The 17,437-nt window shown below is 42.2% G+C and overlaps 1 protein-coding gene across 2 annotated transcripts in view; it reads left to right on the top strand.

Annotated features, from left to right (window-relative positions):
• pag1 (phosphoprotein membrane anchor with glycosphingolipid microdomains 1) overlaps positions 1-17,437 on the top strand; it is a 51,286-nt gene that overhangs the window by 31,339 nt on the left and 2,510 nt on the right. Inside the window, exons 1-8 of one of the 2 annotated variants that reach the window (XM_034124563.1) lie at positions 656-937; positions 3,394-3,429; positions 4,923-5,154; positions 6,748-6,805; positions 9,146-9,242; positions 9,593-9,762; positions 10,402-10,833; positions 17,358-17,417. In XM_034124563.1, the coding sequence (XP_033980454.1) occupies positions 4,967-5,154; positions 6,748-6,805; positions 9,146-9,242; positions 9,593-9,762; positions 10,402-10,833; positions 17,358-17,417 (1,005 nt within the window). In that variant the 5' untranslated portion in view covers positions 656-937; positions 3,394-3,429; positions 4,923-4,966. Of the gene's footprint in view, positions 1-655; positions 938-3,393; positions 3,430-4,922; positions 5,155-6,747; positions 6,806-9,145; positions 9,243-9,592; positions 9,763-10,401; positions 10,834-17,357; positions 17,418-17,437 lie in introns of those variants that run through there. The other variant, XM_034124561.1, reaches the window with a different exon arrangement.

Raw genomic sequence — 17,437 nt, 5'->3', positions numbered from 1 at the left:
GGGTTGTGCTTTGACAATGCAGAGCTAAATATTGTATATAAGTGGTTTCATTTGAATGTGCATGCATTATTGCCTGAGAGACCACATAACCTCAGCTAAAGAAGCCTTTTATTTGCTTACAATGCTTTTGCAACAATAAATCCTGCTTACACAACAGCTCTGTGCAAGTAAATGTGCTTATGGAATGAACTCTAGTCATCTTTCCCCCTTACTCATTAATAATAGTTATTGCGGCAGTAATATTCCAAACAAAGTGCAGCGAGGGACTAAACAAGAGAAAAAACACTGTGGACGCGCAAAAACGTAGTCTTTCCAACAGTATGCGTTTGATCTTTTATTTCCAAAGCAAACATTCAATAGTCCAATCCATATGCGTATATTCTTTTATGCGTGCGTGCGTGCGGTCAACAAAAATGGTCCTTCTCCAGCTCACTCCCCCTCCATCTATCACAAAGTGCGCAGGTAAAAGCAACCGGATATAACCGCAAACGTCACCACACAAATTCAATGACACGCCCACCACCTATCGTGACTCAAAAACATGTACCGTAACAAACACAGAAAAATACTTCAAATGTGGCTCCTACAATAGTCTCAGAAATGTTACTCAGATCTTCCTGCAGCTCCATACAAGCAAGGCTGCTTAAAGAAAGTTTCTCCCAGAAAAACTGGATTATTTATTATTGTGGAAATGCCTCTGGCTCTCCTCTGAGAAGCTTCCTGGGGCTCATTTCTCCGCAGCCATCCAGCTGTAAACCTTCCCTGTCTGTGTGCACCCAGAGGACCCTGCAGAGGGAGGTGTCACGCAGACACAAGCGTCCACAGAAAGTGGAGCTCTGTTCTTCCCTTTGGATGTTCAGACTCTCTTTCTTCCTTTCACTGTTGTCCAACACATACGAGCGGCTCTTTCTGACTGCTTCGCTTCACTGCTTCTCAGGTAGGGTTCTGCCTGTAGAGCTGCAGGGATCACTTTGGATTCCTTGACTCCGTCCTTGGCTCTACTTTCTTGCATGGAAGGTTATGGTGGTTAGTCCTTAGTCTGTGTGTATGTGTGTGTGTGTACAGCTGGATGAGGGTAGAATTTGGATTTCTGCCTTTTTTTCCCCCCCAAAACACATTCCTTCTCAAATGGCTTTTCCTGGCGGTTATTTTCTATGGCATGAAACACAAGACAGCCACACCGATTGTCTCTCTTCCAGAGCTCCTGATTTCTTTCATCAGAGGCTGAAAGCGCCGGGAGAAAGAGAATGACAGCATAAGAGAGAGCAGTTGTAGTCCTTGGCTGGGTATCTCGTATCACATGCTCTGTGAGGAGTTTTCCACAGTGAAAAAGATACTCAGAACTGTTTTTAAGTGGTGTTTATCAAGTTGTTTTTAGGAATGGAGTGTGTTCTCAGAGGAGAGTATTTGTAGTTCACGCCACACATATTTTCTACTGGGAAATATGTCAGCAATGTTATCCAGAGCTGGATCTGGGTTTCTACTTAACAGGTTCTTCATACCACTGAAGTAGAGATGGTGGAGTTTTTTTTTAATGTGGCAGAGTTGACTTTTCATATTAAATGAGATATCATCACTACTTGTTGCATCTTCACGTATGCAAAGAGAGCCCCCTTTTCTATTTGTTCATGTCATTATAAATGTAACAACGCTTTTTGCAGTGTTATGAAATAATAAATACTAAACTCAACTCAACTGTTGTAACATAGAAGGTCCTGACAAAATCAAAGTTTCACCACAAGGTCAGACTTTTTGTTTCCAAAGCTGTTTCTGACACTAGTGAGCAAACTAGAGTGCTTTTCATCATGCCAACGTGTCTCCTCACTTCCCTTCCTCGTGTCTGGTGTCCTTGTGTCTTCTCTATGCAAGGACAGAGGACCCAGAGCTGCTAAATGATAAACACTTGGTTTCATAATGTTAGTCTTAAGTGACATTCATTAATTATAACGTTCTGTGTTGATGTTAAGCTACTTGATCAAAGACCTCCAGCTTTCCTGTTAGATACACTGGTTTCTCCTCTGTTTTAGCTCGTTCAGAAGCCCCTCTTTCTCTTCATTTTGGTGTCAAGGTGTGTTTTAGAGATTCGGAGAACATCCTTGAATGCTGAGGGGAACGCTTTCAGGGTCATAGAGGGATGTGAGGAAGCATAAGTTAGCATAATGGCAAGCGGTTAAGATATCCCACCTATACCACCACCTGTTATCACATTAATTAATAACCATACTTTGCTCACATGATAACAACTAAACTATCACCATGACAACTGAATGACTACATAGCAACATGTTGGACCCTGAGTTGAGATAATTTTCTTGAAATTATTGAAGTTTAGCCACTTGTACTCCATCATCTTCTAAAAACATGTGTACCCTCAAACCAAGACCACAGCACCTCAGTATGAGTTGCATTCAAAACATCTCTGTGGATTTAGATTTTCTCTCGACCACCATAAATAGCGCTGATGGGAAGAAGGAATGTTGCCATGGAGACACAGTGCTGTGGCAGCCGGTAATTATTCTGGTTTAAGTGCCAGCAGAGACGCACACAAGCTGGCACAAAGTGGCAGATAGTGACACCTGGACACGAGCCCCACAGACGAGAAAAATAAACGATCACATGTTAGTCGTGATAAAGCTGGAAGACCTGATGACAGCAAATTGTGAGATGAAGGTCATGAAGGTTTTAGAAAGTATCTGAATGTACAAAAAGTGAAGATCCAGAGGTTTAACAATACGCTTGTGGACTCTGTGTGTGTGTGTGTGTGTGTGTGTGTGTGTGTGTGTGTGTGTGTGTGTGTGTGTGTGTGTGTGTGTGTGTGTGTGTGTGTGTGTGTGTGTGTGTGTGTGTGTGTGTGTGTGTGTGTGTGTGTGTGGTGTGTGTGTGTGTGTGTGTGTGTGTGTGTGTGTGTGTGTGTGTGTGTGTGTGTGTGTGTGTGTGTGTGTGTGTGTGTGTGTGTGTGTGTGTGTGGAAACGGAGAGCACAGTCAATACCATCATGTGTTATATGATACAATTTGGAGATGATGTCACCTGGTTATTATCCTCTCAGTTACTTGGGCAGACTGGTCAATAAAGTGGACATTGTGTGTGTGGGAGAGAATATTGAGGATGCAGTACATGGCTTAAGGTGTGTGTGTGTGTGAGAGAGATTCTGAAAGCTTGCAGGCAGCCTGTTGTCCAATATTTATTTGATATGGGTATTAAAAAACACAAACATACTCACGAGTCCCTGGCTGCTCTCCCACACACACTTGCCCAGTGTACTTTCATGCATGTGCACACACACTTACACACACAACAGCCCCCCCCCCCCCCCTCCCTCCTTCCAAGGATAATATTCAGCTTGCACCAAACATTAATCCACCCCTTCTCATTTTTATCTCCTCTCTTCCAGGCGAGGCCGAACTGACCAATCATCCCAGGTGTCAAGGTAAGGTTGTGTTCTCCACTGCAACATGAGCCGCGGTGTATATTCATTCTGGAGAAAAACAAATCAGTATTTCAACAGAAACAGGAATTCCTCTGTGTCCCTCTGAAAAAGTTAAAATTGTTTTTTTCTGCAGCTCCGTCTCATTAGCTGCAAAACTTCCTCACTGCTAGAATCCGAGGAGAGCAAAAAGCCCCACTCTCCCCGGTCGCATTAGCATGAGCAGAGAGACACAGTTTTTCACCACGGGCGCTAAATACACTGTTCTCTCACACACACGTTTGGCTCATACACACGGCAGAACAACATGAGATGAGGGAGCACATTGGTAGCTGAGTCAAAACTGTTCATGCCATGTTCCCACAAAGGTGTCTTGCATGTCAAACCCCTCCCATCTCTATTCCTTATTTCTAAACTGCCAATTAAAGGTAACAAATGCCACAAGGAAACAATAGATTGACACATTTTTGTCACTGTCATCGAATTCCTTGACAGATCTGCTGTAACTGCCTGTCAGCTGATTGAAATAGAAGGCCATGCAAATAAGAGCAGCTGGATAGATGCACTGTCAATCAATCTGCATGTCACCTTTTCTCTTGAATCATTCTTTTACTCTTGCTCCTCAATGTCTGCCCCCTATCACATGCACATTACTGAAACCACTGAGTTTTTATACGACTAAGAGTAGCAAAAAAGCTCATCCGTGCTGCCACTGCCTCCCCTCAACGTGTGCCACCGCAACACCACACAGCCCCATAAATCAGCCGTGATAACATCAGCTCACCGAGACCCAACTTAGGTTGTCAGACAGAGACGTGATGAGGTTGCTTATGCACTGCGCAGAGACCAGACACAAGTGGTGGAGGCTCGGGTGTGAGGGCCACTGCAGCAGACTGAGCAGATCCCAGCCTGCACTGCAGTCTGACTCTGCTCTGTGCTGCCCCCTGCTGGCCAAGGCTGCACATAACAGAAGATATGGCATTATTATTAAACATAGAAGATAGAATCGGAGGATGAAACCCTCTTTATTGGTCATACATGCACACACAACACTGACCTCTGCTTTTAACCCATCCTAGTACTAGGAGCAGTGGGCAGCTATTGTACTTAGATCTTTATCAGTTAATGTTAAAGAGTCATCTGATCCAAATAGCAGGGACAGGGTTTCACTGGCTGTAGATGCAAATTGAAGTTTCATGCAATAAAGCAGCTGCACCAAAATAAATGTTTCACAATTGGACGGATTCGAATCACAAAGTCATTTAGGATGTGCTGACGCAGTTAAAACACACGGATTGTTTTGCTGCCTTTTTAATCCCACGTAATGGAATTTAATGTGGGGTTTAGACAAGATCCATCTGCTCAAAGCTGTTACTGTTTATCTCAAACTAAATGTTCTGTTGAGGCGAGCTGGTAAAAAGTTTAGTTTTGTGGGTGTTCAAAGAAATCAAATTACACATTTGAACATGTCTGTCATATGTGTTCTGTCTCCCCAGCCGGTACCTGTCCGATGTCCTCTCCTCCCACAGTGTGATGCGTCATGGCTCCGGTGCTGAGTGGAGTGTGGTGGGGGCCGGAGGCGGGGGTCGTGGGGTCGGGGGCCGCAGCTGCTACCGGGGTGGCGTCGTGGCTGGGCAGCGGGCAGCTGGTCCTGGTTGTCACCCTGAGCACCCTCGCCACCCTGCTGCTGGTCTCTGTGATGCTGCTGCTGTGTGCTAGCTGCCAGGGGTGAGCACACACACACATGCACACACACATTTACACACACACACACATATACATTAACAGCATTCACCAATATAATGATTGTAGTGGTATTGTTAGAAACCATTAGGAATGGCCGACTGGTTTCATATGCAGTCAACTATTTAGGCAGAATCCACTCTTGGTGGAAAATGGCAGCTGTGCATTGTCGTGTTGAAAATAGCACAAATACCCTAGAGGGTATTCTTAGCTACAGTCATCATTATAGGTGCTGCAGCAACCATTAGGAGCACTTCTGCTGAGTTACATTACTGAAAGTCCTCAGAGGCGTTATGGCTTTAATGCAACAATAATGAGTCAGTGCTCGAATTTAGAATCAGAATCTGGTTTATTGCCAAGGAGGTTATCAAATTCAAGGTATTAACCTTGTTATGTTGGTGCATAACATAAGTTAAATACAAAATAAAATCTAGAATATACTTAAAAAATATGTATATTATTTTTGAATTAAAATAAGTGCTGTGATGTTTAAAAGTGCCATGGTTAACATTACGAGATGTGAAAAGAGACAAAGTCCCAGATATGTTTGTTAATTAGGGCTGTCAGTCGATTAAAATATTTAATTGCGATTAATCGCATGATTGTCCATAGTTAATCGCGATTAATCGCAAATTAATCGTACATTTTTTATCTGTTCTAAATGTACCTTAGAGGGATATCTTTCAAGTTTTTAATACTCTTATCAACATATGAGTGGACAAATATGCTTTATATGTTTGTTTATTATCATTTGAACAATGACAAATATTCTCATGAATATTAAACACAACAACCTCTGAACATTACAAATATTCGCCCTGCATAAAGTCAAGTGCTCGGCGCAGTTGTCGGCGAAATGTCATTGAAACAGCTCCTTATATCCGTTAGCGCAGCTAGCTAGCACCAGATGCTAACAACAACAACACGTAAGGTGTGCCTCGCTCGCGCGAGTCGCGCCACACATACACACTCCCTCCCGGTCCTCCCGATGGCCATTCCGGGCCTGCCAGTGAGCGTGGAAGTGTGGTCTGCCACAAGCGGGCGGCAGGAGCGGGGCTGTCAGCATCAGCTTGTCGATGGTATTTTACACTCGATGCGCTCTGAAACTACGGCGGCCGAGGACAAAAAATACACATGCGTTAATCGCGTTAAAATAATTAGTGGCGTTAATTTTTTTTTGCGTTAACGCGTTATTAACGCGTTAACTTGACAGCCCTATTGTTAATATATAAACAAGGATGTGAAGACGATAATGTCACGTGTAGTGCCTATGGAAGGAGATAAGAGTATTTCATTGAGGGTCCAGGGAAAGAAAATAAGAAATGTTTCCAAGGACAATTTACATTTTGTTCAAAAAGTCAAGCCATGAGTCAGAACAGTGAATAACACCCAGACCTGAAACTGACCCGAGGAAATGAACAGCTTCATTTAAATGTTCCTTTAGATTCATGCAAACTATGAGTCTAACATTACAAATATCACTTTCAGGGCTGCCTAGTGTCCTCTGTGTTCTGCCATTACTCGACACCTATCCCTCATTAAGAAAATTCTCATCTTTTCATTCTGTTCTCTTTCTAGGCAGAAGAAGGCGGTCAGTGGACATTCAGCAGGAGACCACCAGAACCTCATGAATGGAGTGAGTTGAACTTCAGGTTAAGGCTTGCAATAGTAGTGCATGCATGAACAGTAGATGTTAAAGTAATACGTTTTGGCCTTTTAATGGATTCACCTATTTGCTTTCTTGACAAACTACATTAGAAGCTACATCAAAAAGACGCTAATCAGCTAGCCCTGCTCGGTAAAGTAGTAACACAATCAGCCAACTTACTTCTCTAAAATGCACCTGTTTAGTCCCAGGAAACCACCAAAGACTAGGAAATATCCCAAAATGTCAAACTACTCCTTTAACGAAAATTAAAGGCAGATTTTAAAGGCAAGGTTGAAGCATCATAGAGGGCAGATTTGACAAATAACACACATTTTTCATGAAGTTTTGTTTTTTCTGTTTTTGATGCATTTTTTTCTGTGTGGGTGTTTATATGTGACGTGAGAAGCAGAGGGGAACAGCTGTGTGTTTTGAGTCTGACTGCTGCAGTGTGTCAGGCAGATGAATAATTACATGCGTGTGAACATTAACACGCATATTCACACACGTACACCTTCACACATTCTCTCACATATGCATAACAATCATCATCATTAGTAACCATTAATGTTTTTGAAGCTATCGTTCTAGAATACTTTAGTTATATTATTGAGGTATGGACGTATTTTTCTTTAGTCAATTCAATAAAACAATTTAGAAAACTGAATATTCATTATTTGTACAGTTGACCTTTGCCCTTTCTATGTTCGCACTACTCATAATGTACTCACTATGTCCTCTCGAACATCATGTCACAGATAGTTATTACCAACTCCCATAATACTCTGCTTCAGTAACCAAGCAACATTTAAGTGTGACAAATGCCCGGCATTCACTTACGGAAGTGACAGGATAAGAGTGTGTGTGTGTGTGTGTGTGTGTGTGTGTGTGTGTGTGTGTGTGTGTGTGTGTGTGTGTGTGTGTGTGTGTGTGTGTGTGTGTGTGTGTGTGTGTGTGTGTGTGTGTGTGTGTGTGTGTGTGTGTGTGTGTGTGCGTGTGCGCGTGTGCGCGTGTGTGTGATTACAGAAAGATCCCATACATACAAAAGATTCGAGAAAATTCATGGATTGTCGTGCCCTCACAAAACAAGTTAATTCCTGTGATATTTGGATATGTCTTTGGCACTACTTTTGTAAAAACTGTCAGACAAAAGATGGGACCTGAAAGATGCTGAGACTATGACATCATCTTTTAACTATTTCCCACCCTTTGTCATGGAAAAAACAAAAAATATAGAGACATTAGGGTCATAAAATAGTTAAAAGATGACATCATGGACCCCAGTAGTTATGAGAGTAATCGACCAATAGGTGGTGTTATAGAGCTTCTAATTCACAGCATACTGCTCACACAGGAGGAAAACAACAACCTTAACAAAGAGAATCGTGACTTGCTGCGATAATACAATGTCACAGTTTTTCCCTCAGCTCTAACTATTGAGTGATGAAGGGATACCTTTCCCTGAGGCAGACTAAAAGGTTTATTTTTTAAAGTGCATGTGTGTTGATTCGTGTAGTTTATTTGCAGCTCACTTTGCTGATTTTGCCTTGTGATCCAACGAGAAACAGCCTTCAACTGGAGGACATGGTTTAAAAGCTCAATGTAAAAAAAACGACTCTGCTGAAGTGTCCTTGAGCAAAACGGAATCCCTGCCAACTGCAGGGTTGTTGTTCTGCAGCTTTGACTTTCCTGCAAAAGGGAGGGAAGAGAATATACAGAATCAAATCGCTCAATTTCCTCAAAAAATCGTCCTTTTTGGTTTATCTTTTTTACACATGCAACACTGCTAATGCCTGTCAGTTTACCCTCCTCCGTCATTCTGACTATGTTTCAGTGTCTCTTATTAATGAACAAAAGTGACAGCAAAAATATAAAGCTAGATGTGTATATAGAAGGTTTATAAACTGTTGTTTTTCATAAGCCCAATTACAATTATCAATTGAGATAGGAATACATATTGTGCCTCCATAATGCATACATCAGTTTTCTTTGTTACAAAAATGGTTAGTGTTCTCTAAATGTCTTTTGTACTGTAGGTGGGTAAAAATACTCCACATTTAATGAAGCATGTGTACTATACTGATAATGTGCTTAAAGTAACAAGGCATGTGAGAGGACGCTATAAAAAAGCAGACATTATTAAAAAGGGAAGCCAGACAAAAATTATAATCAGAGCTACACAGGTTCCCCAACAAAATACCTTCTATGACTGACTTCTACTCAGCACACTTTCATTTGGTGTGATGTGAAACCGAAATAAACTTGACATTCTTTCACTTTGGTCCGCTCATTCTGCCCTGCAATGACAATCATCTTCTCCATTTTGTGCAGGTGTCAGAGAAAGACACGATCAGCCAATCAGCAGACAGTCCTGCGACGGACTTGGCCGTCAGTAGCTCTCACAATGGTCCTTTAACCAGCGGTACAAGTAAGTCAAGACAGTTAGCTTTAGCGTGGCATATCATTTCTCCGTTGTTCATGACGTTTTTTAACTCTATGATATTGATGTTAGTCACTGCTATCCTTAATCATCATTTTTAATTTAGCTCCATAACATTAACATTTGCTTAGCAGCTGGTGTTGTGCAACGTCTTTGTTGACTCTCAGCTTTGGTTCATTTTTAACCTCAGCTGTTGTTTTTTATGGCTATTTATGTGTAATCTTTCTCTGTCATTTTCTCCTGTATGTTAACTAAATATCAGTAAAAGAAAACACATTTAGTCACCAAACGAGAAGCTTTTTATTCACTCGTTCTCTTTTTTTTCTCTGTCCCACCAGTCCTCTCAGACACACAGGACAACAGTCCCCAGCCATCAGAGGAGATGCTCTCCAGCCAATCAGAGCTCAGGTCCTCTAAGTGTCCTCAGGACCGTGAGCTTCCCAGCATTCCTCCCAACAATGGCCTTATTGGGGAGGGACCCCCGGCCTCAGGGGACTGCACCTATGAGGTCAATGTTTAAAGTCACCTCACTACAGCAGAATCATGCTGTTACTTGCACTCGGCTTGAATGTGGCTGTTTCAGAAGATTAAAGCGCTGATCGGCTGATGATTGATCGTTTGATTGATTGAGCTCAGGGTCAAAACACAGAGAGAATTCGATTTGATTTTTCTCACAAGGTAGATTAATTTATTTGGATCGAACTCAATTCATAAATCCAGGGCTGAAACAAAATAATGATCGATCCAACTGCCAATTATTCTCTAGATTAATCGATTAATTATTAGGTGTTTCAAACGTTGGAAAATAATGGAGAATTCTCAAAGTGCAAAGGTCTTTTTTGTCAGTCCAAAACCAGAAGATATTTAGTTTAATTTCGATATTATTCCCAGAAAAGCAAGGAATCTCCATATTTGAGAGACCGACTACAGCATTTTCTGTAATTTTGGATGAAAAACTACGCAAACGATTAAAAAACAAACAAATTAAATGGCAATTATTTCTAGACTAATCGACCAAACGATCAGGCGACTAATACATATTAATAAGTTATTAATTGATGAAGAATTTTAAATAATTTCCTGAACTGTGATCTATAAAATATATCTTATCTTAACAGTTGTTGCTCTATTTGTTTCTGACCTCCAGGTGGTGAAGGAGATGGCGGTGTCGTCACGTGACGTCAGCGTGGAAGACTCCCTGTACGAGACGGTGAAGGAACTCAAAGAGCCCCCCCCACAGCTGGGCCTCCCCAACGGTACCATCCAGCTGAGCTCAGACAAACCTACCACTCACCCCCCCGCAATTCTCAACGGCCACCTGAGCCCCTGCACTCCTGAGCGGGGGCCCCTATGCGCTGGGGTGGAGTACGCCTCCGTGGACCTGAATAAGAAGAGCCGCCACAGCGCAGACCTGGAGGCCAAACGGCGCTCTGATAACGCCAGCCTGCCCCCCCACAGGCCTGTAGAGGAACCAGAGGAGGACTTACCCCCCCCGGTACCAGAGAAGGTTCTGGATGAAAATGACAACCAGCCAGTGGTGATGAATGGGATGACCGGCGCTGGGCTGCACAATGGAGAGGTGAGGAGATGTGCAGCTTAAAGGACACCTATTATGCAAAATCCACTTTTTCATGTCTTTTATACATAAACATGTGTCCCCTCTGTGCAAAGAGATTCTGAAAGTTTCAGGAAAAAAGATGATCTCACTTTTTGTCCTGATCCATTTATATAAAAACCTGTGAGCTGATCAGATTTTGGTCACTTTATGATGTCATAACGATTTTTTGGCTTGTGTAACCATTAGCCAATAACCAACCAAGGTAACACCCCCCACCTTATCACCTGAATCTCCTCCTAGAGCACCAATAGGCGCTTTCACACCGGAGTACTTTTCCCCGTACTTTTCCCGTTTAGTTCCAATAGTTCCTGGGATTTTGCGTTCACACCAAAAAGAGAACTTAGTTCATGAGAACTTTTACCCCCTATTTAGTGCCTGCTAGAGAGGTGGTACTTTCATGGGAGAAAAAAGTTCCAATTTCTGATTGGCTGGGCGAATTGCAAACCACGCCCCGTAAAACTCGGAAAAGTTTTTTGAAGCCGCCATTGTAATTGCTGGCATTAGCATTAGCATTAGCATTAGCCCCGCGCACCAACGGAGAGAGAATAACGTATGGCAACACAAAAAAACATTGGAGCGGTGGAGTGATGAGGAGGTGTCGGCGTTCTGGCGATTTACTCGGAAGGCTTCAGTAGAAGCCAGTCCCCAACTCCGGGGACTTCCGGCCGGGGACTTCGGGTGGCAGTATACGCCGTGAAGTTGTTTGCGGCCTGCCAGTAAACCCAAAGCAGAAGAAGAAGAAGTGACGTCAGCGGCTTCATTTGCGTAATCTTCCCTCAGGGAACTTATTCCGGTGTGAACGCGATCGGCTCTTAGTTCCATGGGGGTACTAAGTGCTGGGAACTAAGTGCTGGGAACTAAGTACGGCAAAATACTTGGTGTGAAAGCGGCCATTGTGTTCTTTTTAACCAAATATCTCTCAGAGGGGCGTGGGGAGTGGCTCTTTATTTTCATCTAAAGTAAAAGACAGAGAATCAGCACTTTTGAAACAGGGCTGAAACAGAGGGGATTATGGGATGCTACAATACATGATCTGTTTGGTATTTCGAGCCAAACACTTCAGAGACATGTTTTGTATATATTTGAGACTTATAATAAAGTAATGAAAAACATTATAATAGGGGACTTTAAAATGCTAATTTAATGGAACAAAGAAAACCTAATTTAAAAGAGCAAAGAAGAAGAAAAGCAGTAATTTAAAATGCAACGGGAAATAGATTTTTTAAATGACCAAAACATTTAGAATTGAATTACTCCTTATAGGCATATGATGAAGTTTTATCTGCGAAATAACAGGCATCCTGTATGTACTGTACATCACTCAGTGTCTGAGCTCTGAATGTACCTAGGTTTCCTTTCTCTCATTATCGGACACCACAAGTTATCCCCACCCTAATAACACAAAGAACCCCCGTATGAACCCGAGGTGTGTTGAACCCCTGTGTAAAAGATCAAAGTAATTGGCTTGAGAGAGAGACCATGAGCAATAAAGAAGATTATGAGATGTATCACGAGAGCAATTATCATCTGCTAAACTGCCTTCTCAGTGCTGCTTCAGGCGAGTGACAGACTGAGGCTAGAAAATGTGAGAGGAAATGGTGTAGCAGTGATGGGAGAAGAGAAGAATGGAAAATGGAAACTGGAGTGGGAAATGCAGGAGAGAGTAATAGATGAAATAGAGATAGTGAGAGATGATGGGAGATAAGACTCAGAAAGGGCTGAGAGGTCCTGGAGGCATAAAGGGTGAGAGAGAAAGAGAGTCAAGAGTGAGAAGGCAGTGAGAAATAAAAAAGATTCCCACCGCGGCATAGAAATGAAGCCATCTGTAGTAGATAGGAGTATGTGAGGGAAGAAAGGGGGTGAGAGTGGAGATGTAAAGGGAGAATAGGAGAAAAGGGAGTTGGGGGGTGAAAGAAGAGAGGAGAAATGGTTCAGAGTCATGCTCCACACAGAGCAGAGCTGCTGCTGCTCTCAGCATGCTGCCTTCCACATGTGGAGATCCATCAGAGAAGCACACAGACAAAGAAACAAACACACACGCTGACACACTCTCTCAGCTCAGGAAGAATTGCATCAGACTGTTAGAAGCTGATAAGTCAATCTGCCAGAAAGCTGCATGTGGCAGATACTCTCTACTCCTTCTTCCTCTGTAGGGTCTGTTTCCCTCTGCTTTACAGTACGTTCACTTCTACTGCTAGTTTAAAGGATAATCATGGTGTATGGGAGGGCATACAATGACAATGTCTGTTTTTGATGGATTTGTTTGGTACCGATATCTACAGTGCCCAGTGGACAAATCCTAATCACTTGATTTCATGACTTTTCCCGTAGCACTACCATGACTTTGAAACTGTATTAGTGGAATGTCTCAACAACTATCGGGTGGATTGCCATGAATTTTAAGTACACACACATCAATGTCACACTCAGGAAAAACTGTAATGGTTTTTAAAATGCTATCAACATTTTCAAAGTGTCCTGCAAACCATTTGATCTCCCCATCAGCCTCAGCAAGTTTTTTTTATGTTTGGTGCTAATAAGTGAATATTGGCACTCTAACAAGCTAAACTAAAATGGCTTACATAGGCATGTTACCACTGTCATTGTAGGCCTGTTAGCATGCTGTGGTTAGCATTTAGTGCAGCCTCATAGAACACCAAGCATCCCAGTAAACAGACTGGCTACCTGGTTCACCTTTGACCAATTGTGCTTACCGTAGTAGGTATTTTAACCAGCAAAACAGGTATCACTGTCACTTTGTTTTACCTTCAAATAAAGTGGTTTTGTTCAGGGGGTCTAAAAATAATTCAGCCAAGGACCCTTTACAATGTAGAAAATATACCTGGGAGTCGTGGCCCCCCTCATGTATGTCCCTTGGAATATTTTAACAAAGCCTAATTCTTTTATTATTGAATAGTCTTCTTCTATAGAATTAACTATGAAGGATTTAAAAATGTAATATTATTTGTTGAAATATTCGCATTGGGTCAAAGTAAACCCCAATAGTTTAAATAACAAAACCTCTTTTAAGAGCCCCCCTGGCAGAGGGCCCCGGACCACACCATAATAATCACTACTTTAGAGACCTGATTGATGACTTGTTTAACAGGAACTATCCTTTCTCTCCTCCACTCCACTTTATTTCTCTTCTCATTTTTTTTTATTCAGTATCTCTGTTCTCTCTCCTTTGTCTCTGCTGTTGCCAGTATTTTAATCACTTCTTCTTAATTGGACAGCAGGCGAGACCCTCCTCTTCTGACCCCCAAATCTATCATGAAAGTGAGATCTACTTAGCTACGATACATCTCCAAACCAAAGCCACACACACACACACACAGACACGTCAAAAATGTACTCATTTAAAGATGCACCCATATGCACCTTGTCTAGTCAGCATGAATTCTGTTGCGTCTCTCCTTCCCCCCACATTACACACACACACACACACACACACACACACACACACACACACACACACACACACACACACACACACACACACACACACACACACACACACACACACACACACACACACGACATGTGTGTTTTTACATAATTCTGCTACACATGGACTCCCTGGGGCTGATTTAAGGATAACCCTAAATGTTCCCGGCTCCCCGTGGTTTATGCTCATGTATGACCAGAAGCCATCGGTGATTTGTCTTGTCAAGTGTGTGTGTGTGTGTGTGTGTGTGTGTGTGTGTGTGTGTGTGTGTGTGTGTGTGTGTGTGTCTGAGGCTAGTGGGTGCCAGCTGGACACTATCACTATGACAGTTAGTCTCGCTTCATGATGGATGATATGGGCTAAAGAAACTTTCTCTGTCTCACACACACACACACACACACACACACACACACACACACACACACACACACACACACACACACACACACACACACACACACACACACACACGCACTCCCCCCCCCCCCCCCCCCACACACACACAGACATCTGTATAAATGCTTGGGTGCCTGCATGTAAATGTCTGAGTGGAATGCCCTCCGGTAGCAGCTCTGTAAATGCTGATAAACACAGAAGCAGGCGTTCTCATATACACACATTTTTCCATACATACACCTGGTTTCTACTTAAACAAAAACACACACGCCCTCTTAGAATGTGACCTTTCATTCACAGCCTCTCTGACCCTGTGCAGTTGTACAGATATTGAACAGCAGTAACACTTGTTTGCACTCATTTTCCTGTGTGTCGCCGACTCGCCGGTGGGCACATGTGAGGTGCAGGAAATGAATTTGACCCCGCCAGTGGGCTCCTGAGATTTACGCTGGGGACACGGCCCAGGTAAACTGCAATAGTCAGCACTGTCAGGCTGCTGATCGCTTAAGGGAATCACTATTGTTAAATAGAGGAGTATGTCATATATGTGTGATAGATAAAGATCATATGAGTTATTGTGGTTTATAGATGTTATATTTAAGTTTTGTTTGGAGTTGTTAATGATCCTGAATGAGCAAGACAGGGAAATGCGGATAATCTCAGTTGATTTATTCGTATGTAATTGTGTCGGCGTGATATACACATTGACACCTGAGTCGTCCTTCTTCCCAGGCCGCTGTAATTGGCTTACTGTCATACTTGGATGTCACTATGACGCACACATAAACACATTGTCATAATCCTGTCTCACACACACAATCCAATGGTGTCTCATATGCAATGTCTCAATGTAACACACAACCATACTCTGTTATAATATAAATACATGTGTCTTTATATTAGTTTAATATGTTTGAAACAACGTTTTGAACACTGCTTAAAACCTAGATGAAATACTGTGCTAACTGTGACCAACTAAATGAACATTTCTCTTCAATTTGCACTGATACTTGAAAGCCAGCGGGCTGTAAATTAGATGAACAAATACTGTTAGACGCAATCAGATCCGCAGTGGTTGGGTCACCTGCGTCTATGTTTCATACACACTCCTTCAGGGCACTGTGCCTAATTGGTTGGCTAATTGAAAAATGAAAAAGGCATCTGCCGGCGTTTATTTAATCTATAAAAGTAATCATGTGTCCAATCATGCATTATCCGTAAAGTAATCTTATTGATTTAAGTTTGAAAAGAAAGTCATGCAGAAACATGTATCTGCATGATGTTACTACTACACTTTGATGGATGATCTCTGTGCTCTGTTTTTCATTTAGTACTCAAGCAATGATTGTGTGGCAATGTGCCCTTGACAAGAATTGCATTGTGCCTCAACAAGTGAACAGCTTTACCTTTTTATAAATAAATTAGTATTAACCTTGATACATACAGCTAAGGACTTTATAATTCAGAGTTGATTCCCCGCATATAGTCAGAAGAAGAGCACCAAGATCAATGTTTTCCACTCTGAGAAGTGTGGAATATTCACGTTTTATGAGCTATTTAGTCAGCACTAGCAGCGATATTGAGGTTCTCGTTAGACTCCGAGGTGTTTGCTGCTGTTGTCAGATGTGCTTTGTTGATTAATGGCTCCCTCATCGATCATAAGGCAGAGCGGATGAAGGCAGTGCACAAAAGCATCACACTCTCAGTCACTGAATATTGACTTGTACTCAATAATTGTCTTAATGACTGGGTGTTTATATACAACATTAGCTTCATATGAATCAAAGAAGAAACAGAAAATACAAAGCTTGTTTCTGCTTGGGTTCGTCTAGATTAGAAGTTCACCAGCAAGCGCCTTCTTTGATTATTTAAAGGGGACCTATCATGCAAAATGCACTTTTGTACGTCTTTTATACATGAATATGTGTCCCCGGTGTTCCAGGGAACTCACCAAGTGTCAGAAAACACAACCCTCTCTATTTTCCTCCATACCCAAATCTCTAAAAAAGGGGCTGCAACGGATCTGATCAAAACTGATCCAGATTTGAACACTGTCCTGACGTCAGGACGGTGGCGCTACGGCTATTGGGCCAACTCCACCAATCAGGAGGAGACAACCACGGCATTGCCGTTAGAAAGCGCTGGAGACGCTGTAGTACATATGCCAGGCCAGTAGATGGTGCTGTTGCTCACAGAATCAACCCTTGCAAAAACAGAGCTAACATTTTTCAAATTGAGCGAAATGAGGCATGGCTAAAATGCATGATCTGTTTGGTATTTTGAAAAAAAAAAGTATAAATATGCCTTATATAGGTATGGTCCTACACTATATTATTCAAATATAGCATGATAGGTCCACTTTAAAGAGATTTTTTTTTTTTTTTTAAACTAGTTTGCCAGCATGTTTTAGTAATGCAGATCAATAAGAAGTGCAACCACATATCAATTTCATTTCAAGTCAAATCTAGATAACTTTAAAACCAAACATTTAACAACATGAAGATGCCCCCAAGCTCCTAAAAAATATGTGGGACAACCCCTCAAATGTCCCCAACAGCAACCTTTAGGAGAAGGAAGCACAGACTTTTTCATACACTTTGATCCGTATCTAAATCTATCTTTTTGTTCTTTTCTGCTCCAGTTACAATCCCCTCTCTCTCCTGAGCCTGGGTTCAGCAACCACAACCTGTCAGACAATGAGGTAAGTGTGTGTTTCACTCC

Source organism: Trematomus bernacchii, unplaced genomic scaffold (assembly GCF_902827165.1).
Source record: "Trematomus bernacchii unplaced genomic scaffold, fTreBer1.1, whole genome shotgun sequence".
Taxonomy (NCBI): domain Eukaryota; kingdom Metazoa; phylum Chordata; class Actinopteri; order Perciformes; family Nototheniidae; genus Trematomus; species Trematomus bernacchii.
The sequence above is the reverse complement of the archived record's forward strand: the minus strand, read 5'-3'. Positions and strand labels throughout refer to the sequence as shown.